This window comes from Pseudophryne corroboree, chromosome 4 (genome assembly GCF_028390025.1).
Source record: "Pseudophryne corroboree isolate aPseCor3 chromosome 4, aPseCor3.hap2, whole genome shotgun sequence".
In the NCBI taxonomy this organism is placed as follows: domain Eukaryota; kingdom Metazoa; phylum Chordata; class Amphibia; order Anura; family Myobatrachidae; genus Pseudophryne; species Pseudophryne corroboree.
The window spans coordinates 922,185,332-922,212,663 of NC_086447.1; the positions used below are offsets into that span (position 1 = coordinate 922,185,332).

General features: G+C 47.9%; 1 protein-coding gene across 1 annotated transcript in view; it reads left to right on the forward strand.

Moving 5' to 3' along the window:
• LOC134910698 (calpain-8-like) overlaps positions 1 to 24,722 on the forward strand; it is a 121,140-nt gene extending 96,418 nt beyond the window's left edge. Inside the window, exons 5-12 of the mRNA XM_063919020.1 lie at positions 8,285 to 8,450; positions 12,470 to 12,550; positions 12,647 to 12,732; positions 18,850 to 18,924; positions 20,813 to 20,970; positions 21,850 to 22,025; positions 22,680 to 22,691; positions 24,049 to 24,722. Of these exons, the coding sequence (XP_063775090.1) occupies positions 8,285 to 8,450; positions 12,470 to 12,550; positions 12,647 to 12,732; positions 18,850 to 18,924; positions 20,813 to 20,970; positions 21,850 to 22,025; positions 22,680 to 22,691; positions 24,049 to 24,258 (964 nt within the window). The 3' untranslated portion in view covers positions 24,259 to 24,722. The remainder of the gene's footprint in view (positions 1 to 8,284; positions 8,451 to 12,469; positions 12,551 to 12,646; positions 12,733 to 18,849; positions 18,925 to 20,812; positions 20,971 to 21,849; positions 22,026 to 22,679; positions 22,692 to 24,048) is intronic.
• The last annotated feature ends 2,610 nt before the right edge of the window (positions 24,723 to 27,332 follow it).

Consider the following 27,332-nt stretch of genomic DNA (forward strand, 5'->3'; position numbering starts at 1 on the left):
ACCCAAATATATACTTATACCCATTTTCATGTACCCCAAATTTAATGAGAGCATTTATTTTGCTCAAAATAATTGCTTTCTATCATTTTTTTGCATTTTTAAAAAAATGCATATAACAGCCATTTCACACAATTTAAGTCCCCAAAAACTCTCTAATGTGATCTCTAACACACTTCTCTTCTGTTTTCCTATGTTAGTTTAGCATTTTTTAGGGTACAGGCTGATTTCCCCATTTTCACCTGCACTTTTCACCGCAAGAATTTTCACGTGAAACCCATTTGGAATTGAATAGGTCGAAAAACGGAGCGTTTTCGCAGCAATTTTCGTCCGATTGCCGCGAAAAATTTTCGGCCGAAAAATTGCCACGAATTTGCGGATAATTGAATACCCTAGATAGGCTCTCACCACTACAATCCATTATGAATGCAGCTGCGAGGCTAATCTTCCTCGCTAGACGTTCATCGTCTGCAGATCCGCTCTGTCAGTCCCTCCATTGGTTACCTGTATTCTACTGTATTCATTACAGTAAAATACTTTTAGACCCCTTTTACCCCACCACTACGACTCAGGTTATAGCTGGGTTAACCCTGGTCGCAGCTTAGTGTGAAAGGGTCCCTGAATAAAAAGGACCCAGGTTAAGGGGCAATGTGAACGGGTAACCTGTGTCAGCCAATCCCGGTCCCATTTATAGCATAGGGAAAGCCGGATTCCCAATGCTTGGAGATATCATCTCCAAGCGCCGGCAGAACAGTTCCACTGCAGTCATATGCAGTGTGAACGACAACCACCCGGGAACATAGGCGTGCGCACGGGGGGGTGCCTGGTTGTCCGGGTGACTCCCCCTCCCCTCCTGACAGGCAGCTGTTTGGGTATATTGCGGAGCCGGACCGCGTTATTTGACCGAAGGGTGAGCACTGTAGGGACAGGCAGCAAGCTGACAGCTCTAAGGGGCCAGGCTGCGTGATGAGGAGACTCGTAGCGGGTGGAGCTGAGGGTTCAACTTCTCAAAGACTTATTCAGTATGCCGACTGTGCTGAGAGGCCGGGCAGACTGAGGAAGCGACCAGCAGGCGAAGCCGACTCAGATGAGAGGGGTAGGAATAACCTGCAGACTGGAAGGTGGTGTGTGACGCTAACCTTAGAATTCTCAGTGTGGGCGCAGGTTAACCAGGGTCTTGCCATGATGCCTATATCCTGTGTCACTCATCCCTTTGGGAACGCTTCCAGCAGCACACCATGCCTGAGGGATGGCTACTTGGTAGTTACATTCAAGTTACTTTTAATGTGTTTCCTAATATGTCCTTTTAAAAGTACTGTTTTAATGCCTAACAACGCAGCATGACCCTGATCCATAATGGTGTGCTTATTTGGTCAGTAACACACTTATTTGTGCCATGAAGTCAACTTACATTCCTCTAATGCAGTGCTGCAAGTAGAAAAATGTCTTACAGGTACTGTGTGCGTGCGCGCCCAAAAAATGGGTGTGGCCAAATGCCACATGGGGCATGGCCAATGAAAATGGGGCGTGATACACATATGGGGGGCAGATACACATATGACTCCAATAGTGCCAGATACACGTTGCCCCACAGTGCCAGATATACATTGCCCCACAGTGCCAGATACACATTGCCCCACAGTGCCAGATACACATTGCCTCAAAGTGCCAGATACACATTGCCCCACAGTGCCAGATACACATTGCCCCAAAGTGCCAGATATACATTGCCCCACAGTGCCAGATATACATTGCCCCACAGTGCCAGATACACATTGCACCCAGAATGCCAGATATACATTGCCCCACAGTGCCAGATACACATTGCCCCACAGTGCCAGATACACAAATGCCCCCAGAGTGTCAGATATACATTGCCTCACAGTGCCAGATACACAAATACCCCCACTGTGTCAGATATACATTGCCCCACAGTGCCAGAAACACAAATGCTCCCACAGTGCCAGATAAACAAATGCCCCCACAGTGCCAGATACACAAATGCCCCCACAGTACCAAATATACATTTCCCCACAGTGCCAGATATACATTTCCCCACAGTGCCAGATACACAAATGCCCCCACAGTGCCAGATGTACATTGCCCCACAGTGCCAGATACACAAATGCCCCCACAGCGCCAGATGTACATTGCTCCAGAGTGCCCCCCCCCCATGCTCACCACTGCCTTTGTCTGTTGCTGCTGTGTGAGGGGAGGAGTCTAGTGCAGCAGCAACTTGCAGGGCCGAGGTCACTCAGGGGGAGCTGCATTAGGATCGCCGCACGTCAACCCCCATGGTCCTGTGCGCACCCGCCACCCCAGCCGCGGGAGCATGATTACATCATGATCACGCTCCCAGCAGGCTTGGAAGGGGAGGCGCTTGGCGGCGGCAGCGGTAACGTCTAGTTGGTAAGTGCAATGAGCGGCGGCCCGGCAGTGGTGGGTACGGCGTACCCATGGCTAAATTCTTAAGGGTACACCGTACCCGCCCACTTGCACCGCTGCTGTAATGATTGTGCTTATGTTTAGTAATAACTGACTGTTAGGGTCTGGTAATTAAGCATATCTTAGTGTGTAACAAATACCTGAAAACAACTGTAATTAATCATTCACAACCACAACTTATGTTTTGCAGGGGATTCAGGGTATGGGTGTCTGCCGTGGCTCATGACACCTCTGCGTAATCCACAAGGCCCTTCACAGCACCAATATAACGATGCACACATTGCCACCTGCAAGGTTGTGGAACGCACTTTTGGGGTGCTTACGCACCATATTAGTGCGGGGGTTATCCTTCCCCAGAAGCCGAATAAAAACTGGTACCATTGCCCTGACTAGGGCACAGTTTTCCTCATAGGAGAAATGCACATGGCGACCACTGGGAGTACGCCCTGGCATAGGCCCTTCCTCACCCTCCTCATCCTCCTCACCCTCCTCTGCGGCCTCCTCCTCCTCCTCAAACTGGTCCCAATCACCCTCCTCCTCCTCCTGCCAGTCAACGTCACTAAGGAGAGGCTCCTCCAGCTCTTCCTCCTGCTCCCTCTCAAAATCCTCCTCCTCTGTGTCAGTTTGCCTGCTTCCAGCACCAGCCTCCTCCTGCTCCTCATGCTGAGCCTCCTCCTCCTGTCTCCTCCCAGCCACTGCCCACCTTGCCACCATGCTGCCTCTCTCCATGCTGCTCTCTCTGCCTCTCTTGGTCACTCTCCTCTCCATCTTACACTCCTCCCAGCCTAACAAAGGGCAAAATGGCGCTGGAGCCCTTTATATAGGGTGAGCGATGCAGATTCCAGGGGACTTATCAGCTAATAGGTGGGGTTCTTTGCTTGTGTGTAATGGTGGTGTTGTAAATCGCATTCTTGTTGGTCAGAAAAGCGCACATTACCGGGTTATAATATCGCGACAATTCGCATGACATCGCATGTTTCACTCCCGAATTTGCATCCTATTACATTTGCGATTTCGACAAAAAATTAATGCTTTCAAAACATGCGATAGGGGGCGATTTTGTAATCTTACTAAAAATCGCATCCTATTACATGTCATCCCAAGTGTCCAAAAAGTTTTTCCGCACTTTTCCATTTGCTCTTGAAGGTAGGACAGGTGTTGATGTATCAGTCTCTCGCCTGTCCAAAAAGGTGGTGCTGTCTGCCCCGGGCTCCTTTACCATGAAGGATCCTGGGGATAGGAAGATAGAGACTACACTCAAATCTATTTACATGGCAGCAGGTGTATCACAAAGGCCGGTCATTGCGGGTTGCTGGATGACTCATGCCATTCATTCCTGGACCACTCAAATTCAGGGGGGCCTTTCAGGGGATATGCCCTTGGTCACTATGGTGACCCTCCTAAAACACATTTAGGACACTACACGTGTCCTCTGTGATTCGCTCAAGGAGATGGGGAACATTAATGCTAGGACTTCTGCCATGGCAGTGTCAGCGCACAGGGCCTTGTGGTTGCGTCAGTGGACTGTGGAAGCAGAATCCAAACGTAGTGTGGAATCCCACCCCTTTTCTGGGAAATGGCTCTTTGGGGTTGAATTGGATACCTGGATTTCCAAAGTTACAGCTGGGAAATCCACGTTTCTTCCCTCTGGGGCCCCACCGGTGAGACGGTCCTACCCGGGGCCATCTGTCCAGTCCTTTTTGGTCTCACAGATTTCTAAGACCAGAGGTGCCTCCAATGCGAATAGAGGCACCAGAGGTAAGTCCAGAATGCCTGCAAGCACCAGCTCTCAGGAACAGACCACCACTTCTGCTTCCGCTAAGGCGTCAGCATGACGGTGCCCACCCACCCCGAGGGATCTCGAGGTGGGAGCTTGACTGCGTCCCTTCAGCCGCGTCTGGGAGACTTCCTGCCAGTATACCTGGGTCAGAAATCTTATTCCTTAAGGCTACAAGCTGGAGTTCAACAGTGCTCCTCCCCAACGATTTTTCAAATCAAGCTTACCAGCTTTGGAAGATATGCGGGTTACATTGCAACAGGCCATACTAAAGTTGGTCCAGTCCCACGTCATTGTTCCTGTACTAATACCACAATGAGGCAAGGGTTATTACTCCAACCTGTTTGTGGTTCCGAAACCGACGGTTTAGTAAGACCCATTTTGAATCTAAAATCCTTGAATCCTTATTTGAAGGTGTTCAAGTTCAAAATGGAATCACTGCGAGCAGTGATTGCAGGCCTGGAAGAACAGGAATTCACAGTCTCCTTGGATATCAAGGATGCCTACCTCCATATTCCGATTTGGCCGCCTCATCAGGCATACCTGCAGTTTGCCCTGCTGGACAATTACTTCCAATTCCAGGCTCTGCCCTTTGGCCTGTCTACAGCCCCGAGGGTATTCACGAAGGTGATGGTAGAGATGATGTTCCAAGTCCGGGTCCAGGGGGTCAATGTTGTCCCTTACTTGGACGATCTTCTGATAAAAGCAAGATCCAGGGAGCTTTTATTGCTCCATATCAACCGCACTATCCAACTTCTATCACATCATGGGTGGATTCTCAACTTACAGAAGTCCCACCTGGAGCCAACTCAGAGGCTCCTGTTCCTGGGGATGTCGCTGGATACTGGGGTCCAGAAGGTTCCTACCAGAGGACAAGGCGAGAACACTTCAGGAGATGGTCCGACCTACTCGAGTGTCCATCCATCTTTGCATAAGATTGTTGGGAAAGATGATCGCCTCATACGAGGCAATCCAGTATGGAAGGTTCCATGCTAGAACATTTCAGTTGGATCTCCTGAGCAAGTGGTCCGTCTCACATCTACAGATGCACCGAGTGGTTCAGCTGTCACCTCAGGCCAGGATTTCCCTCCTGTGGTGGCTACAGTCCTCCAACCTACGGGATTCAGGATTGGACCCTCCTCATGACGGATGTGAGTCTAAGGGGATGGGGAAAGCCTCCTTCCGATCAACATTCTGGAACTTCAGGTGATCTACAATGCTCTGCTTCAGGCTTCTCCTCTGCTCAGGGATCACGCGATCCAGGTACAGTCGGACAACGCCACGGCAGTGGTGTATATCAATCGACAAGGAGGGACAAAAAGCAGAGCCTGCATGCGAGAGGTATCAAAGATACTCCTCTGGGTGGAAAGAATGCAAGAGCTCTATCAGAAATCTTCATTCCGGGTGTGGACAACTGGGAAGCGTACTTTCTGAGTCGTCACGATCTCCCCCCGGGGAGTGGGTTCTCCACCAGCAGGTGTTCCAGCAGGTCATCAAACGGTGGGGCTGACCACAGATAGACATGATGGCTTCTCATCTCAACAAGAAACTTCACTGGTATTGCTCGCAAACCAGGGACCCTCGGGCGAGGGCAGTGGATGCACTGGCATCGCCTTGGCCTTACCGGATGGTCTACCTGTTTCCTCTGATTCCGTTGCTCCGAAGGGTGCTAAAGCAAATCAGGTATCAAAGAGTCCAAGCAATTCTGATTGGCCTGGATTGGCCACGGAGGGCGTGGTATGCGGATCTTCTGGACATGTCTGTCGAAGACCCTTGGACTCTGCCACTAAGAAGCGATCTTCTTCAACATGGACCGTTCGTCTACCCGGACTTACGACGACTTCGTTTGATGGCATGGCGGTTGAGCGGAACATCCTAGCTTACAAGGGCCTTTCCAAAAAGGTTATTGCTACCATGGTTCAGGCAAGAAAATCGGTGACGTCAAAACACTATCATCATATCTGGATGAGATATGTCTCTTGGTGCAAGGAGCGCACGTATACGCCTGCTGAGTTTCACTTGGGACGTTTCTTACGTTTCCTCCAGGCTGGTGTGGATAAAGGCTTATGTCTGGGTTCCATTAAGGTCCGGATTTCAGCCCTCTCCATTTTCTTCCAGGAGAAATTGGCAGTGTTGCCAGAAGTTCAGACCTTCTTGCAAGGGGTACTCCACATACAACCTCCGTTTGTGCCTCCTACAGAACCCTGGGATCTGAATGTAGTGTTGGATTTTCTACAGTCCTCTTGGTTTGAACCTCTGCTGATGGTGGAAGACAAGTACCTCACGTGGAAAACGGTGATGTTACTGGCCCTGTCTTCTGCTCGACGCGTCTCAAAATTGGGGACTTTGTCGCCTAAAAGTCCATACTTGGTCTTTTACAAGGACAGAGTTGAGCTCCGGACCAGACAGCAGTTCATGACGAAAGTTGTCTCCGCGTTTCACTTGAATCAGCCTCTTGTGATTCCGTCCAGTTCTGGCACTTCTGCTCCTCCGGAGGCATTGGATGCTGTGCGAGCCTTGAAGATCTATGTCAAGAGAACAGCTCCGATCAGAAAGACGGATTCTTTGTTTGTGCTCTATGATGCGCAGAAAAAGGGTTGTCCTGCTTCAAAGCAGTCCATTGCTCATTGGATTAGGCTTACTATTCAACAAGCCTATGTGTCGGCAGCTTTGCCTGTTCCTAAGTCTCTGACGGGCCACTCTACAAGATCGGTGTGTTCTTCCTGGGCGGCTGCCCATGGAGTCTCGGCCTTACAACTTTGCCGAGCTGCTACCTGGTCGGGGAAGAACACTTTTGTGAAGTTCTACAGGTTTGATACCCTGGCCACAGAGGATACCCAGTTTGGGCAGGCGGTGCTGCAGCAGTCTCCGCACGTTTCATGCCCGTTCTGGGAGCTTTGGGACGTCCCCATCATACTAGATTCCCCAATATCCATTATGGATGCTAGAGAAAATAGGATTTTAATTACCCCCCGGTAAATCCTTTTCTCATAGTCCATAAGGGATATTGGGCGCCCGCCTCAGTGCGTTGACTTTTCTGCAGGTTCTTGTTATGTAGTTACCTGTTCAGCTGTTGCTGTTGCTGTTACCAGCCGTTGCTGGTTGTTATATGTTAGTGATATGCTGGTATGTAAATTTCACCACTCTTTGTTATCATATTTCCATCTCTCATATATGTCCTTTCTCCTTTGGGCACGTCTTTACCTATAACTGCCTGTGGGAGGGGGCATAGAGGGGAGGAGCCAGCACACCCAGCTGAAGAAATTTAAAGTACACTGGTGCCTTTGGATCCCATCTATATCCATCGTACTAGATTCCCCAATATCCCTTATGGACTACGAGAAAAGGATTTACCGGTAGGTAATTAAAATACTATATTTAATCATACACAAGGCCATTAACCAAACTACATCAACATACATCTATTCACTTATCTCAAAATATCTCCCAACCCATCCCCTTCACTCTTCATGAGAGCTATATTTCTCATCCACACTCATTACTCGCTCCCATGCACGATTGCATCACTTTCTTCGGGCTGCACCCACTCTGTGGAATGCCCTCCCACGCACAATAAGACTCTCCTCCAGCCTCCAACCCTGCAAGCGTTCCCTGAAAACTCACCTCTTCAGACAGCCTATCAAATTCCATAACCACTCACATAACCTTCATAAGCTTTCCTACCTAATTACATCCCCGCTGTACAGTCCACACATATCCTCACATATTTTCTTTCCTCACCTCCACATCTTCTTGACCCCAGGCCAACATTGCTGTGTGACCATATCATAAAGTCCATTAAGATCCTTTGCAATCTGGCTGGACCATTATGCAATACTGTAGGTAGCACTTATCCTTGTGTGTCAATGCCTATGTCCCTATAGACTGTAAGCTTGTGAGCAGGGCCCTCCTACCTCTATGACTGTCCATTAGTACACAGTTTTGTTCTATTGCTGTTGTTTCCAGTTGTAAAGCGCAATAGAATATGCTGCGCTATAGAGAAAAACTGTTAATAAATAAAAATTTTATTACACCACTGGCTCAAGAATGTGCACTTCCCCACAGGCTCAATGGCTCATATGAAGCACTGAAGGGCGGGTATCCAATAGAGGCTTTGGTGGATTTCACTGGTGGCATTGGTGAAGTGTATGAATCTGAGAAAGCACCCAAGAATCTATTCCAGATTATCCAGAAAGCGCTGAAGGCGCGGTTCTTGGTCGGCTGCTGCACAGTGAGTAGCTTCATTCCCCTCTTCCCCTCCCCCCAATGGCCAAATGGCTTATGAAATATGCTAGCAATGTAGGAAAGTGGGTAAATTTATTTCATGATCTAAGGTTTACTGTGGAGCAGTGGCGTAACTACCAAGGGTGCAGGGGATGCAGAAGCTACGGGGCCCTGGCTGCTTTCAGGGCCCGCTGCTCTCCCTGCAACCTGCCACTGGGTACCTCCGGGGCCCGTCACTCCCCCTTTACCCTCGGCCGCTCTGCCCCGCTCCCTACCTGGCCGTCAGCAGTGCAGCAATTTGCGGGTATTTAGGGGGCGTGGACTAATGTCTCTCCCTCATTCTCCATGACACCGTCATTTCATCATTTCATCATTTCATCTCTCTCTTTGACACTGTATCTCACTCTTTCTCCCTGACACTTTCTCTCTACCTGTCACTCTCTCTGCCTGACACCCCTCTCTCTCTCTCTCTCTCTCTCTCTCTCCTTGACACCCTTTATCTCTCGGTCTCTCTCAATGACACTCTCACTTTCTCATTCCCCTCTCTTTCTCTTTCCCTCCATCCCTGACTCTCTCTCTCTCTCACTCCCGCTCGCTTCCCTCCCTCTCTCCCTTACTCTTCCCACCTCTCTCTATCTCTCACACACTCTCTCTCTCTCTCTCTCCAAATTGGCCTGTCTCTCCCCTCTCATCCCTTTCTCTTTCTTTCTTTCTTTCTTTCTTTCTTTCTTTCACCCTCCTTTTCTCTTTCTCCCTCTGACACCCTCTTTGTCTCTCTCTCGCTCCCCTCGCACTCTTTCTTTCTATTGCTCCCCTAAATGGCATTGTAGTGACAAGGGGAGGCCCTTTCAAGATTTTGCTATGGGGCCCACACAGCTCTAGTTCCGCCCCTGCTTTAAAGACACAGTAGCACAATATTAGTTTTCCTATGCTATTTTTCTTAGAGTTATTTCCAGCGGTTGCCGCTGCCCCTGGGCCAAGGTGTGCAGGGGGGGAGCTGGCCAGGACATATGAACATACATGTAGAGTTGTACTGTATGTAATATATGTCCTGGCTTCCTTCACCAAGGATCCCCCGCAGCACAGCATGGAATACACTGCTCAGGCTGTCAATCAGTATTTAGCCCGCCCCTGGACTCCTATGATTGACAGGCTGAGCAGCGTATTCCATGCTGCGCGACCGCGGATCCCCGGTGAAGAAAACCAGGCTATATATTACATACAACTCCACATGTATGTTCATATGTCCTGGTCGGGTGGTCTTCAGTTTGCCGTCTGTCGGGGTCCCGACAGCCGACATACCAACACCTTTTCACCCTCTTGGGGTTCCACGACCCCCCTGGAGGGAGAATAGATAGCGTGGCGCGTGTAGCGTGCCACCATGCCCGCAGCGAGCCTGCAAGGGGCTCATTTGCACTCACCCAGCTGTCGGTATGCCGGCGGTCAGATTCCGACGCCGGTATGCTGTGCGCCGGGACCCCAACAGCTGGCATACCATACTACACCCGTCCTGGCCAGCTCCCCCCTGCACACCTTGGATGATGCATTTTTCTTTCTGAAGGTTGGTGGGTGAGACGGAGGATAAGAGGGGGATTGATCATGACATGAAAATAGATCTAGTATCCAAATATAGATATAGAAAGGTGCATACCATAAAAAAGTGCTGTGCACTCCAGTTATTGGTGCATGATGATTTCCTGCAATAAGTAACATCTAAAAACCCTTAAATAGCTTTCTGGGTCTAGGACTCACTGATGAAGGGATTTTGTTGGGTATAGCAAATGAGTCTGCCCCAGTCGCAGGGCTCCCTGAATGTCCGGTACCCCCATGCACCATACCTGCTGCAGCATAGTGATTGATCACCATCCTGTGCCTTCCCCTCCTGCTGCGCCCGCCACCCGGTAAGCGTCTGCACTAGGTGCACTCACTGTCACGTTGTTGCGATGTGATGTTATGATGTCACACCGCGCACCCTCCCTTCCTGCCGTTGCACATTCTCTCTCCCCACTCACGCATCTCTCTCTCTTTTCCTGCCCGTGCTCTAATCCTCATGTGCCACCACACCATTGCCACAGGCAGCGTTCCTCTGAGGAGGACTCGGAGCCAGAGGACACATTCAGCAGTAACTACAGAGAGATAGAGAGAGTGAGAGACAGCTCACTGAGGACTATTTGGCCAGGCTAGCCAGGGGGAATAACAGCCTCATACTGTGTGGGGTAATGTGAATTTCGGCTCAAACTGTGTGGTGCAATGTGAATTTCAGCTCATACTGTGTAGTGTAATGTGAATTTCAGCTCATACTCTGTGGTGTAATGTGATTTTTGGCTCATACTGTGTGGTGTAATGTGAATTTCGTCTCATACTGTGTGGTGTAATGTGAATTTGGCTCACACTGTGGTGTAATGTGAATTTGGCTCACACTGTGTGGGGTAATGTCAATTTCGGCTCATACTGTGTGGCGTAATGTGAATTTGGCTCATACTGTGTGGCGTAATGTGTATTTGACTCATACTGTGTGGTGTAATGTGAATATGGCGCATACTGTGTGGCGTAATGTAAAGTTCAGCTCATACTGTGTGGTGTAATGTGAATTTGGCTCACACTGTGGGGTAATGTGAATTTCGGCTCATACTGTGTGGCATAATGTGAATTTGGTTTATACTGTGTGGCGTAATGTGAATTTGGCTCATACCGTGTGGTGCAATGTGAATTTCAGCTAATACTGTGTGGTGTAATGTGAATTTGGCTCACACTGTGTGGGGTAATGTGAATTTCGGCTCATACTGTGTGGCATAATGTGAATTTGGCTCATACTGTGTGGTATAATGTGAATTTCAGCTCATACTGTGTGGGGTAATGTGCATTTGGCACATTCTGTGTGGCGTAATGTGAATTTGGCTCATTCTGTGTAGCGTAATGTGAATTTGGCTCATTCTGCATGGGGTAATGTGAATTTCGGCTCATACTGTGTGGCGTAATATGAATTTGGCTCTTTCTGTGTGGCGTAATGTGAATTTTGACTCATACTGTGTGGTGCAATGTGAATTCAGATCATACTGTGTGGGGTAATGTGAATTTGGCTCATTCTGTGTGGTGTAATGTGAATTTGGCTTATTCTGTGTGGCGTAATGTGAATTTCAGCTCATACTGTATGGCGTAATATGAATTTAGCTCTTTCTGTGTGGCATAATGTGAATTTCGACTCATACTGTGTGACATAATGTGAATTCAGCTCATACTGTGTGGTGTAATGTGAATTTGGCTTATACTGTGGGGTGTAATGTGAATATGGCTCAAACGGTGTGGTGTAATGTGAACTTTGGCTCATACTGTGTGGGGTAATGTGAATTTCAGCTCATACTGTGTGGGGTATTGTGAATATGGCTCATACTGTGTAGCATGATGTGAATTTGGCTCATACTGCATAGCGTAATGTGAATTTCGGCTCATACTGTGTGGCGTAATGTGAATTTTGTCTCATACTGTATGGTGTAATGTGCATTTGGCTCATACGGTGTGACGTAATGTGAATTTGGCTCATACTGTATGACGTAATGTGAATTTGGCTCATACTGTGTGACGTAATGTGAATTTGGCTCATACTGTGTGACGTAATGTGAATTTGGCTCATACTGTGTGGCGTAATGTGAATTTGGCTCATACTGTGTGGCGTAATGTGAATTTCGGCTCATACCATGTGGCATAATGTGAATTTCGGCTCATACTGTATGGCATAATGTGAATTTCAGCACCATTATGAAGTTGCACCATTATGTTTCATTTTATTTCTCTGGGGTGTATTATATCTACTTTATTATTAGGAACTAGGGAGAAGTTAGATTAAGCCATGTGATTTTACTGATAGAATGTAAAATAGTTCTAGACATGTCCATGGGTGGTGCTAGACACGCCCAAAAAGGCAGGCGCCCTTAATAAAATTAGCTGCACACGTCTATGAATGACATAGTTACTCAGATAACACAGGATATTTTATTTCAGTAATTAATATATTCTCATTTAATCCAGAGATCTGAGGGCGCAGGAGAAATTGTGATGAACACCAATGTGGTAAAGAACCATGCGTATACACTGACCGGGGCGGAGGAGGTAAGTGATTCATGACGCTGCTCTGTAGTCGCTGAACCTCTCTGGCTGGGGGTTATGTAAGTGATCAGCTCACACTCTCTGGTTTGTGATACACAGGTCACCTATCGCGGGAATAGGGTCCAGATCATCAGAGTGAGGAATCCGTGGGGCCATAAAGAGTGGAACGGAGCCTGGAGTGATAGGTATGTACTAAATCTAACATTGTTCAGGGTTTATTTACAAAGGCAGACAACCATTGTAGCAGAATGCTCCACCAGTCATAGAGGCCAGGGCAGGGTCGTCTTAAGCCTTGTGGGTGCCCGGGGCACTTTAGACAGGGGGCTGCGATGGTAGGGGGGGGGGGGGGGGGGGGGGCTTTGTATAACATTGTGCATACCTCCCAACATGACCCATTCCAGGAGTGAAAAGATGCTCTTTACATGGACTTCCCTCTTAATATATGATTGTGATCACCTGTGTTAAACTATTTAATTGATAAGAAAGGTGTTTCAACACAGGTGATTGCAATCATAACTTAAGTAGGAAGTCCAGCTAGAGAGCATTTTGTCCCTCCTGGAAGGGGTCATGTTGGGAGGTATGGACTGTGTATATTAAATTTAGCCCATTGGTGTATATTAGATTTAAAATAATGGTTTAATAATGCCTGGGTATTGCTTATAGCTCCAATTAATTGAAAGACAACTATTTTATAAAAATGTTCTTGTAGTGGAACAAAGACAACCTAAATAACCTTAAAATACACACAGAAAAATTAAATCTATAATTTATCTTGTCACATGCAAGAATAGCAGCAGCCTGTGTACTGCTTACACACTGGGACATGACTCAGGAGGAATGTGTGTGTGTGTGTGTGTGTGTGTGTCTCTAGACCCTCATTAGATACCAAGTTACATAGGGCTCCCACCCAGGTGTGGAGAGAGCTGTAAGTTACACAGGGATCCCACCCTGTGTCACTTACAGCTCTCTCCACCCTCCTGTCTCTCCTCTGGTTGGGAAGCTCCGTCATTAGTTTATGAAATCTGATACTCCTGTGTTTCTGCCTGCACTGCATTCTGTCTGCCCATTCTGCCTGTCTGGTTCTGCTGCTGCATAAGAGGGAAAGCTAGTGATGTCAGTGTGCTCCTGCATCCACCCCTTAATGTGACTATGGGCCAGGGCCACCTCCTATAAAAAAAAAATAACAGGATGGGTAACTATCTGGTGCCTTGCATTTGTGCTGCACATAACAAAGGCACAGTGCTGTCTTCTGCTATTCTGATTGCGGTAAGGGAACGACACAGAGGAGAAGCTGCTTGCACCTTCAGGGAGTGGGGCCGGGCTGTCAGTCACTAGGCCCCGCCCCCATTCACATATGCCCCTGCCCAATGGGGCTTACAAACTACATTTCTCTAACATAGCTACAGACAGGCTCGGAGTGGGCCGCCGGGGGGTCGGAGGAATCCCTGGTGGGCTCCACTGCCTAAGAGCAGCGCCCAGTTCTTGAAGATGCAGCATCGGGTTCAGAGAGACGCTGACAGGCAGACGGCAGCTGCACAGTAGAGGAGATGAGAGACGGGGACTGGAGCTGCAGACACAGGTCGGACTCCAGACTTCCTAACACCGTGACCAGTTACTAAATTGTTAAATTGAAATGTAAACTGATAATGGAGTCTATGTACAGTACTATGGGGTCATTCAGATCTGATGGCAGCAGCAAATTTGTTAGCCAATGGGCAAAACCATGTGCACTGCAGGTGGGGCAGATGTAACATGTGCAGAGAGAGTTAGATTTGGGTGGGTTATTTTGTTTCTGTGCAGGGTAAATACTGGCTGCTTTATTTTTACGCTGCAATTTAGATTTTAGTTTGAACACACCCCACCCAAATCTAACTCTCTCTGTACATGTTACATCTGCCAATCCTGCAGTGCAGCATGGTTTTGCCCATTAGCGAACAAATTGCTGCGATCAGATCTGAATTAGGCCCAATGACTAGGACAAAGATAAAGTAGAGAGAGATACAGTTCCAGCCAACCAGCTCCTAATGGTTATTTTTCAAACCCAGCCTGTAACACGGCAGTTAGGAGCTGATTGGCTGGTACTTTATCTCGGTCCACTTTATCTCTCTCCAAGCCTTAGTACATAGGCCCCATAAACTTTTATGTTAGTCTCCATTCTGGATGAAGGAGAATTACTTAAATAAAAAGCGACAGAACTCCTTTCTTAAAACCTGAACTTCCTTTGCATATCGATAGTGACAGTCAGCCAGCTATCCTCGCAGGTTTACTGCAAACACCATCAGAGCTATGGTGCACCAACCAACTCCTATTTGGGTTTAAACTTTAGGGACAGTGGGCACAATTATTATGCCGCAGTATAAAGCCGGTAATAGAGACACATTGTTGTTATTGTACTTGGTAATTGTGTTTATTTGAGTGTTGGTTAAAACCTGTTTTGCAGAGAAAGAGAGACTTTGTGGAGGTGACCACTGTTTAGTTCCTTCACAAATAAAGTCAAAGTTATTTGCAACACATTGTATTTACCACCTGTGGCTTGGTTATACTGAAAATACACTGCTCAAAAAAAAAAAGGGAACATCTTAAACAACACAATGTAACTCCAAGTCAATCACACTTGTGTGAAATCAAACTGTCCACTTAGGAAGCAACACTGATTGACAATCAATTCCACATGCTGTTGTGCAAATGGAATAGACAACAGGTGGAAATTATAGGCAATTAGCAAGACACCCCCAATAAAGGAGTTGTTCTGCAGGAGGTGACCACAGACCACTTCTCAGCTCCTATGCTTTCTGGCTGATGTTTTGGTCACTTTTGAAAGCTGGCGGTGCTTTCACTCTAGTGGTAGCATGAGACGTAGTCTACAACCCATACAAGTGGCTCAGGTAGTGCAGCTCATCTAGGATGGCACATCAATGCGAGCTGTGGCAAGAAGGTTTGCTGTGTCTGTCAGCGTAGTGTCCAGAGCATGGAGGCGCTACCAGGAGACAGGCCAGTACATCAGGAGACGTGGAGGAGGCTGTAGGAGGGCAACAACCCAGCAGCAGGACCGCTACCTCCGCCTTTGTGCAAGGAGGAACAGGAGGAGCACTGCCAGAGCCCTGCAAAATGACCTCCAGCAAGCCACAAATGTGTATGTGTTTACTCAAACGATCAGAAACAGACTCCATGAGGGTGGAATGAGGGCCCGACGTCCACAGGTGGGGGTTGTGCTTACAGCCCAACACAGTGTAGGATGTTTGGCATTTGCCAGAGAACACCAAGATTGGCAAATTCGCCACTGGCGCCCTGTGCTCTTTGCAGATGAAAGCAGGTTCTCACTGAGCACATGTGACAGACGTGACAGAGTCTGGAGACGCCAAGGAGAACGTTCTGCTGCCTGCAACATCCTCCAGCATGACCGGTTTGGCAGTGGGTCAGTAATGGTGTGGGGTGGCATTTCTTTGGGGGGCTGCACAGCCCTCCATGTGCTCGCCAGAGGTAGCCTGACTGCCATTAGGTACCGAGATGAGATCCTCAGACCCCTTGTGAGAGCATATGCTGGTGCGGTTGGCCCTGGGTTCCTCCTAATGCAAGACAATGCTAGACCTCATTTGGCTGGAGTGTGTCAGCAGTTCCTGCAAGACGAAGGCATTGATGCTATGGACTGGCCCGCCCGTTCCCCAGACCTGAATCAATTGAGCACATCTGGGACATCATGTCTCGATCCATCCACCAATGCCACGTTGCACCACAGACTGTCCAGGAGTTGGCGGATGCTTTAGTCCAGGTCTGGGAGGAGATCCCTCAGAAGACCATCCACCACCTCATCAGGAGCATGCCCAGGCGTTGTAGGGAGGTCATACAGGCACGTGGAGGCCACACACACTACTGAGCCTCATTTTGACTTGTTTTAAGGACATTACATCAAAGTTGGATCAGCCTGTAGTGTGTTTTTCCACTTTACTTTTGAGTGTGACTCCAAATCCAGACCTCCATGGGTTAATAAATTTGATTTCCATTGATAATTTTTGTGTGATTTTGTTGTCAGCACATTCAACTATGTAAAGAGAAAGTATTTAATAAGAATATTTCATTCATTCAGATCTAGGATGTGTTATTTTAGTGTTCCCTTTATTTTTTTGAGCAGTGTATATTACCTGAAAGGTACCTAAGGAATTCATATGAAATCGTGACCGACAGTGGCATCCAGCAGGAGGCTGGGGGGTGGCGACTAGGGCTAAATGTATCCCATACCTAATTAGCCTTGACCTAATCCAGGAGTAGCTAACCCGGTCCTCGTTACTAGCTGTCACACTTTCAAACACGTGGTGCATTCATTCCTAAGGGGCCCTACTCACTGGCCGACCCGTCGCCGAGCTGCCCGACGGCGGAAACGGCCGACGAGCGACCCGGTGGCGGGGGGGCAGTGACGGGGGGAGTGAAGTTTCTTCACTCCCCCCGTCACGCGGCTGCATTGAAGTGCAGGCAAATATGGACGAGATCGTCCATATTGGCCTGCATGCACAGCCGACGGGAGACCAGTGATGAACGAGCGCGGGGACGCGCATCGTTCATCGCTGGAGTCTCCACACTGAAAGATATGAACGAGTTCTCGTTCATAAATGAACGAGATCGTTCATATCTTTCAGAAAATCGGCCAGTGTGTAGGGCCTATAACTGACACATTCTGCAAACCCACAGGTGGCCTGGAAAACATGAACTGCTCGAGGACCAGGGTTGGCTACACCTGGAAGTGCACTCACACTTTATATATAGCTAGCTATATATATACTTGACAGAGGTGAATTGTTTAAATATGGTAATTGTAATTGTATACATATTTAGAATGTTATCGTTACTGTTATGCAAGTTAATGAGATCATTGTTTGAAATCCTTTGCAGCGGAGAAAGATTCACTGAAGCGTTTCAGCAAAATAAAACTTCTTTTGCTTACTTGTATCATTAATGCATGTGTGTATTTTTACCTAATCTGCATTGTATGGTATGAAACAGTGAAAACTTAGTATTATAGGCACCCAATATACCCGGCCTGGTGTGTGTCACATTGGAGCTGGGCGCTCGCTGGTAATAACATCCCAGCTGTGTCCGGCTTCTCCCTGCGGCTCCGTTCATCTCGCTAAGGGGGTCATTTCGAGTTGCTCGCTAGCTAAAAATGTTCGCTGCGCAGCGATGAAGCAAAAAAAGGCACTTCTGCGCATGCGTATGCGGCGCAGTGCACGCGCGCGATGGACTTTCACAACGCCCGATGTAGTTTTGCACAAGTTCTAGCGAAGCTTTTCAGTCGCACTGCTGACCGCAGAGTGATTGACAGGAAGTGGGCGTTTCTGGGTGTCAACTGACCGTTTTCAGGGAGGGTTCAAAAAAATGCAGGCGTGCCAGGAAAAACACAGGCGTGGCTGGCCGAACGCAGGGCGTGTTTGTGACGTCAAATAGGGAAATTAACAGTCTGAAGTGAACGCAAGCGCTGAGTAGGTCTGGACTCTGGAGCTACTCTGAAACTGCACTATTTTTTTTTTTTTGTAGCCGCTCTGCGATCCTTTCATTTGCACTTCTGCTAAGCTAAAATACACTCCCAGAGGGCGGCGTCAAAAAACAGCTAGCGCCTTGTCCTCCTCTCTTTGTCTGTTTCCAAATGTTTACTACCTCACACTTTGTTTAAATACTGTGTTACTAAGCGATATTGCTACGGGGTTGCTCTTTATTTCAGATTCTGTGACTTCTGCTGAACGGTACACAGTTTGAGATAATATATATGAATCTGTTAATCTTTCCTTTTCGCAACCATTTACTGATGTTTTATAACTACAGTTGATAAGATATGAGACTGTTGTCTACGTTCTACTTCTGATATGTTTGTTGACATATTTGGAGAATGTTCTATATTGCAAAATGAAAATAAAGAATTGAAAAAAAAAAAACAGCTAGCGAGTGATCAACTCGGAATGACCCCCTAAGTTAGGTGAACCAGAAGAGGTGGAACTGGTTCCGTCTCCAAATGTAACAGCTCTGACCTAAGTGCCTGTAATGTATGTGGCCAGCTTATACAACTATAAAAGTGTCTGTAGAGTGTAAATAACAGCACCCTCTGCTGGTTACAGTAATGCAATGCATGGAACAAATGTTATCAGCCGGTGACTTATCACCATACACGTTTGCCCAACATGTGACCAACATGTGACCTCCCCGCACATGATCCCAAATATTTATTACATTACATTACAGTATTATGCAAGAATCCATTATTGGTCTACACATTTATGTACAATATATTTATTATTCCCGTATTCTTGTTCTTACAGTGCCCCAGAATGGAAGGAGGTTGACCCAAAAGTGAGAGCTGAGCTCAATTTCAAGTGCGATGATGGGGAAACTTGGTGAGTAAACACTGTTAGACTGTACATACCTCATTGTTCCAATTCTTCAGCCCCAGCTGGGGTACACTAGACATGGGCAAAATACGGAAGGTAAGGCCACCACGCACACTACCCCAAAAATTACACCAAAATACTACAGGGCTGGGTACCTGTACAGTGAATGCCGGATACGCGTCCTCTCTTTCCGGAGTCCCCATTGGAGCACCTGCCATGTTGCCTCTCACTCTGTCACATGATCCCTGGCGCTCTGCCAATCAATCAAGTCCCTGGGGGAGCTGCCAAGTTGCGCTGCAATGGGGACAGCAGGTCCATCAAGAGTGGGAACCGGCCCGGGTACTGGGGGGTTAGGCATGGTCAATATATGGTAGGCATGGCCACACCCACTACCACAAAAAAATAGATACAAAAATGACAAACGGCTGGGTACCTGTTCGGTGAAGTCCCCCGACGTTGCCTCTCTTTGCGGAGTCCCCATTGGATCATCTGCCACACTGCCTCTCACTCTGTCACATGATCCATGGTGCTCGGCCAATCAGGTCCCTGTGGGAGGGGCTTAGTTGTGCTGCAAAGGGGGACAATGTGAATTCCCGTCAGCAGGCAGCGGCTCACATAGGTGTGCGCAGGGGGGGTTCCTGGTGCGCACAGGCACCCCCTAATGTCTGGCACCCCGATCTCACATGCCTGATGCAGCGATCGCCGAGCAAGCTGATTACTGTCCCCTCTGCGCTGCACCCTGTCAGGACTGCATTACTGACCGGACGCCTGGTTTAATCAAGGGTGCCACTGACACCGCTTTCAAATTCCCAGCTCCACCTCCATGTACAAAAACTGTGATGTGACGTGATTATGTCATGCTGCTTGCATGCCCACCCGTCACACTCGCCACATACACATCTCTCTCCTTCTATGCTATGCCAACGCCAGCCACTGATGAGTATCAGCATGCAGCCAGCGTTCCTCTTAGGAAGACAAATTCAATACTGGCAGGCGGTCGGCAGCAGCATTAACACGTCTCTCGTTTTTCCAGCAGCAGCAGTACTAGACTGCGACTGTCAGTGTCAGTTTAGTTACCGACTTGTAAGTAAGCTGCTGCAGCTTGCAGGGGAAAGAGAGGGGGAGCCAGACGAGGCTGAGGAGGAGCAGTGTAATTGCAGTGAGTGCCATCAGGGGTGTTTGTTTGGTGCACACCACAACATCTGACAATGTACCTGCTTTATTAGGATTGGTACAAAGGTGGATATTTTATATGCATTGACCATCGATAGATGGTGCTAGACACGCCCAAAAGGCGATGCTAGACACACCCCTCCGACGGTGCACCCCCTAATAAAATGAGCTGCGCACGCCAGTGGCGGCTCACCGTACTTCAAATGTACCCAGCAGCTCACCCAGGCCCCTCCAACAAGTACGGACCCTGGTAAACAATACCTTCCCCCCACCATCTCATTGGTGCCCCTGTCCCTCTGCTCTCGTTAGAGGGATTTGTGGAGATAGTGGGTCTGATTCAGAGTAGCACGCAAACTCCGATGGCGGGTGTACTGCGCATGCGCGGAACCCATTCTGTGCATTTGCAGAACGGGTCCTACTTTATTACTTGCAGTAACCCCAAGCCGCAGCATGACTGACGGGCAGCAACAGGAAGCGTTCTACAAAGGGCGGTGCGTCAACACAGCGGATGACAGAAGCTTGATCTAGGTGTCTATTAACACAAGACAACGCTGCTGCATTAGAATATTTACACAGTTGCTGCGTCCAAAAACAAAACTGTTGCGTATACTGCGTCCACCTCAGGAACAATGATGTGAATAATGTATATATCTAACAAGACACACAGCGCCTTGAGGTCGCACACCGGTTGCTCCGTAACTGTCCTCCCTGCTCTCGGCAGGATGCCGCTTTCTTCTTTGCTAGATGAGTTTTACCGAGTGGAAATCTGTAACCTCACCCTGGACCCCGTGGGCAGTAATGAGAATCACCGGTGGTGCCTAATAGAATTTAATGGGAGCTGGACGGCTGGGAGCACTGCCGGAGGATGCAAGGACAACGGTAAGGGGACCCTTTTATAGCTTTAAACTCATGAAAGATTTGTCCATCTTGATTCGTCACTTTCCAACTGCAAAATCAGACACGTGAAGGCGTTGCCCCAATCCGATTCTGTCTATCATTTCTAGGATGCAATAGAGAAACGATAGCTGGAATCTGATTGGTTGCTATGTGCAATATAACTATCTTTCATTTGTAGAAGGTTTAGTAATCATCTGTGGTTGGGAGATCAAGCCTAGGAGACTGCATCAAAAAATCCAATTAATTACTTCATCGTGTAGTAAATTATATTATTATAGTGATATCAGCAGCATCCGGTATAAACTATTCCAGCACCAGAAAGACGGCTTGGCCTGTTTGGTCGTTATAACCACACTGACCGGCCATTGTAAGGCCAACCAAATTCTATACAAAAAGATTTGAATTGATCCAGCAAGATGGGCAATCCAGTTTGCCAAGAACCTTTGCCGCACTCGTGTAAGGTCGACTGCCGACCTCAAAGTAATTATGCTGATAGGTGCAGCCAGTTTCCATTGCAGTCCAGTCTCATCAGACAATTCCAGACCACGCAAACTGCAACTTGCGTGGTCAGCCTTAGACAACACTTGGGACCAAAGGGGCTGTGAGACAAGGAGACCTCAACGTGGGAAGCTGGCATGAGAAGGTGCATGCTATTAATGAGAACACAGATGACTGACAATACAAAAAGGGCAAGTGCAGTCGCCAATAGTAACAAATCTTCAGATATTATATGTAATACACATATCTTTATTTATACATTATTAGCAAAACTAAAAATTCTAACTATACCATTAATCACTCTCATAATTGTCTCTTACAACATTTCCTCCTCTCCTATTAATACTCATCTTTCACAAATAGCAACATTCTGGACCAACCCGCAGTTCCGTATCACCCTGGAGGATGCCGATGGTGACCAGATAGGAAATGCAGACGCACCTTGCTGCTCGGTTGTTGTGAACCTAATGCAGAAAGGGCGCAGGAGGAAGCTACCACAAGGAGAACGTTCATTTGGGATTGGTTACTATATATATGAGGTTAGTATCAGATTGTTTAAGACTGATTTGTCAGGTGCTAAGCATTCGTGATTCCAGGATGTCTGTATTCTGAGATAAAAGCATTAACACTACACATACTAGCATATGAAGGGTTAACACAGCCAAATAATCTACCTTTTCTAAACAGGGTACAGATTTGTGTAGAGCAATAAGACCACCAACTTATTAAATTGGGATTTAATATACAAAAAAGACAATACTTACAGTTTATAAAAGCAATGAATAAAGATGGCATATAGCATACATAAAGAAGTATCTAATAGAAGAAGGAAATACAGATAATATAGAACTTGCATACAAGTTTATATCAAAGCATACAACCCAATTTTATCATTAATCAACCAAGCATAAATTTGTCAATGCATGAATATCAAACAGAGCTGTGTAAAGTTGGGCAGTTGAGCTAAGCAGGGTTGTGGAGGTCGGTGTACAATCAGTGGCTGGCGTGGCTTCCTGCTTGCTATGCTAGAATCCCTCCATATTGGCCCTGCGGAATCTCACATCAGAGGGTTTCTGGATGCAACCCCTGTACCCCCAACACATACTGTATATGAAATGTAATTTTATTTTGAGGCTGATCTATAAGAATAACATTGACAATATTAAAAGTCCCTTCATTCACCTTTCTTGCAGGTCCCCAATGAGGTATGAGGTTCCTTCTGTCCCTTACACTCCGGAAGATCCAGAACTTTCTCTGTCTGTCATTCCCTCTTTTTCTCTATAAACGCACGGATGCAGCGTGATTGTTTAAAACAAACTACTTGGTTATGGGGGTCATTCTGACCCGATCGCTCGCTGCAGTTTGTCGCAGCGCAGCAATCGGGTCGGAACTGCGCATGCGCCGGCACCGCAGTGTACCGGTGCATGGCAGTCGTCGTTACCTTGTGATCGCCTCTGAGACAGAGGCGGTCGCTGGGCGGGAGGGGGCTGAATGGCGGCGTTAAGGGGGGCGCGGTCCAGCCAACGCAGGCATGGACGGATCGTTGGGGGGGGCGGGCCACGGCGATGCTTTTTTATTTCTGGAGTAACTCCTGGCCAGCGCAGGAGTTACTCCAGAAATGCAAAAGCATCGCCGCTGTATTTGTGCGGGGGAGGGGGGGGGGGGTACTGACTGCTTGTTTGGACCTGTTGTTTTATACTTATACGGAATGTTCTAATATTTCCAATGCCTGACCACAATTTCCAGGAATAGTTTACCAGTGACTGGTACATAAAATTTGGACGTAGAGTTATAAACCCTCCAGCATAACCCGACCACTGGACATCATTGTATTATTTATATTTTTTTTAATGTGCTAATAAGTTTAGCCTTAAATATAGGCTTTGTCCACTTTCCTTCCCTGGCGACCATTTTTCTAAGCCTGGGGGATTCCTTTTTCAGATTGCTCTATAGTGTGGGACATTATGTAGAAAGTTTGCCACACAGGTGTATACTGTTGGCCTACCTGTGTATGTGTTATCCTAGTGCATCATTATGTGGAGATAATTGGATTTCATCATTGGCAATAATTACAGCACTGGGGTTAATACATTGGTGAGATGGGGCAGAAGGGCATTGATAAGCCCAACACTACACACCACCCTGGGTAACCCTACACATTTGGTGATGCCTTACAGCTGACCAATTCCTTTAGAGCACAGGCTCTCAAACTTGGTCCTCAGGACCCCACACGGTTCATGTTTTCCAGGTCACCTGTAGATTTTTAAAATGTGACAGTTGGTGATACACAGAGCACCTGCTGGGTTACTTGGAAAACGTGAACCGTGTGTGGTCCTGAAGACCGAGTTTGAGAACCACTGCTTTAGAGGTTCCGTTGACACTGAAAAATGGGGGGAGCCAGACGAAGGACCCCCACCATTTAGATATGGCTTGTGCACTGTATTATGGAAGGACGAGCCCCCAACTGAGCTTCTCCTTTAAACGGCGCATCAAATAGAGTTTAACAAACAAGAGTGTAAATTAAACTGTACAACTAAACTGTGTATTACATGTCTGTGCCAGACTGTCTCCGAGGTCCCGATGGGGAAGGACTTCTTCCAGAATAATCAAGAGGTTGCTAGCTCAGATGACTACAAAGTGTTTCGGGATGTGTCAGACCGGTTCCTGCTTCCTGTCGGGAGATACCTGATTGTTCCAACAACCTTGAAACCCCAAGAAGAAGCCAATTTTTTTCTTCGTATCTTCACAGAGAGAAATGTTTCGGCTCTGTAAGTGGAAGGCTCCCAGGTGTACAGTGTGCCCAAGTAACCAACCAAATGCTAGCTTACAGACCAGCTCTCACCTGGGAGCGATTCTGCCACAGGTGTCTTCTTATATGGGGCCGGTAAGGTTCAGGTGAAATCACATAATTGTGGCCACTTATAGACCCGTAGACAGAAAAAATACTGTATAAGATTATATAGATTTTTTTGTTTTTTTTTTTTACTTTTGCAACTTATGAAGCTGTTTCTCTTTTCTGCTGTGTTAGATCTTTGTAGTTTTATTGACTGATAAAAATGTGTTTGTTGCACACAAAATAAATGGTTAATAACATGAGCGCAAGTGGGCGTAAGTGTCTGCGATGTGTGCCTGGCGTAAACCAGACGCATATGTTGACAACCAGAATGAATGGCAAGTTCTGCATACAGGCCGAAATGCTCTATTTTTATATGCAATAAATCTGTACCAGATCCATAGTCATCAGACTCTTACTAAGCACATACGTGATCTACTGCCAGTAACTGGTGAAGGGGTGACTGGTATACCAAGGTACGTCACACCATACAGTTCTTCACTAGGTGGACTGCGCCTCAATACAGGTATCACCCTTTAACTGAGGAAGAACTCTCCTCACAGCTTAACCTATGATACTTAAAGGGTAACTCCGACCTCATGAAACATTGTCCTTACGTATGGTCAGCTATGTCATATATATATTATTGTATCCTACGCACTAACCTGGGCCACTTATCTGCTGCTGTATAACAGGACAATGCAAACAGACAAGTCTGTAAGTTAAAAAACACTGAAGGTGGAGTTCCCCTTTATGTTAGTGTTGGAGTTGGACAGCGTTACTGTGCATACTCCATATTTAGGTTCCTACCAGGAGGCTTCAAATCCAAAATGGCCACCAATCATTCCACTGCACATGTGCGGCAACATTTTGTCACTGTGAGAGTGGGAGACGAACATCTTCCACTTAACTCCAGAGAGCCCTGTTAGATAATGTGCTCTGCACTGCTACAGAGATGCTGTAGAGCCTGGTACTGCTCGCATCTTGCATTGCTACCTAGATGCAGACACCGGCTGGTGACCTGTATCCTCCGCTGCATGCAGCAAGTCTCTGTATGTATAACTGTGAGTGCAGATGCTACTAAGTAAGCCAGTCCACTGGTTAAGCACTGGGCTCAGGGCACCTGCTGGTGAGTACACTCACTCTGCCCTAACACCGCCACCTGTACTCACACATTCCAACAGTCAGGACCGGGAATAGGGGAGCTGCTGGTGAGTACACTCCCTCTGCCCTAACACTGCTACCTGTACTCACACATTCCAACAGTCAGGACCGGGAATAGGGGCAGCTGCTGGTGAGTACCCTCTCTCTGCCCTAACACCGCCACCTGTACTCACACATTCCAACAGTCATGACCGGGAATAGGGGCAGCTGCTGGTGAGTACACTCACTCTGCCCTAACACTGCCACCTGTACTCACACATTCCAACAGTCAGGACTGAGAATAGCGGCAGCTACTGGTGAGTACACTCCCTCTGCCCTAACACCGCCACCTGTACTCACACATTCCAACAGTCAGGACCGGGAATAGGGGCAGCTGCTGGTGAGTACACTCACTCTGCCCTAACACTGCCACCTGTACTCACACATTCCAACAGTCAGGACTGAGAATAGCGGCAGCTACTGGTGAGTACACTCCCTCTGCCCTAACACCGCCACCTGTACTCACACATTCCAACAGTCAGGACAGGGAATAGGGGCAGCTGCTGGTGAGTACACTCTGCCCTAACACCGCCACCTGTACTCACACATTCCAACAGTCAGGACCGGGAAGAGCGGCAGCTGCTGGTGAGTACACTCTCTCTGCCATAACACCGCCACCTGTACTCACACATTCCAACAGTCAGGACCGGGAAGAGCGGCAGCTGCTGGTGAGTACACTCCCTCTGCCCTAACACTGCCACCTGTACTCACACATTCTGTCAGGACCGGGAATAGCGGCAGCTGCTGGTGAGTACACTCCCTCTGCCCAAACACCGCCACCTGTACTCACACATTCCAACAGTCAGGACCAGGAATAGGGGCAGCTGCTGGTGAGTACACTCCCTCTGCTCTGCCCTAACACCGCCACCTGTACTCACACATTCCAACAGTCAGGACAGGGATAGGGGCAGCTGCTGGTGAGTACACTCCCTCTGCCCTAACACTGCCACCTGTACTCACACATTCCAACAGTCAGGACCGGGAATAGGGGTAGCTGCTGGTGAGTACACTCCCTCTGCCCTAACACTGCCACCTGTACTCACATATTCCAACAGTCAGGACCGGGAATAGGGGCAGCAGCTGGTGAGTACACTCACTCTGCCATAACACCGCCACCTGTACTCACACATTCCAACAGTCAGGACCGGGAATAGCGGAAGCTGCTGGTGAGTACACTCTCTCTGCCCTAACACCACCATCTGTACTCACACATTCCAACAGTCAGGACCGGGAATAGGGGCAGCAGCTGGTGAGTACACTCCCTCTGCCTTAACACTGCCACCTGTACTCGCACATTCCAACAGTCAGGACCGGGATAGGGTCAGCTGCTGGTGAGTACACTCCCTCTGCCCTAACACTGCCACCTGTACTCACATATTCCAACAGTCAGGACCGGGAATAGGGGCAGCTGCTGGTGAGTACACTCCCTCTGCCCTAACACTGCCACCTGTACTCACATATTCCAACAGTCAGGACCGGGAATAGGGGCAGCTGCTGGTAAGTACACTCACTATGCCATAACACCGCCACCTGTACTCACACATTCCAACAGTCAGGACCGGGAATAGGGGCAGCAGCTGGTGAGTACACTCACTATGCCATAACACCGCCACCTGTACTCACACATTCCAACAGTCAGGATCGGGAATAGGGGCAGCTGCTGGTAAGTACACTCACTCTGCCCTAACATCGCCATCTGTACTCACACATTCCAACAGTCAGGACCGGGAATAGCGACACCTGCTGGTGAGTACACTCCCTCTGCCCTAACACCGCCACCTGTACTCACACATCCCAACAGTCAGGACAG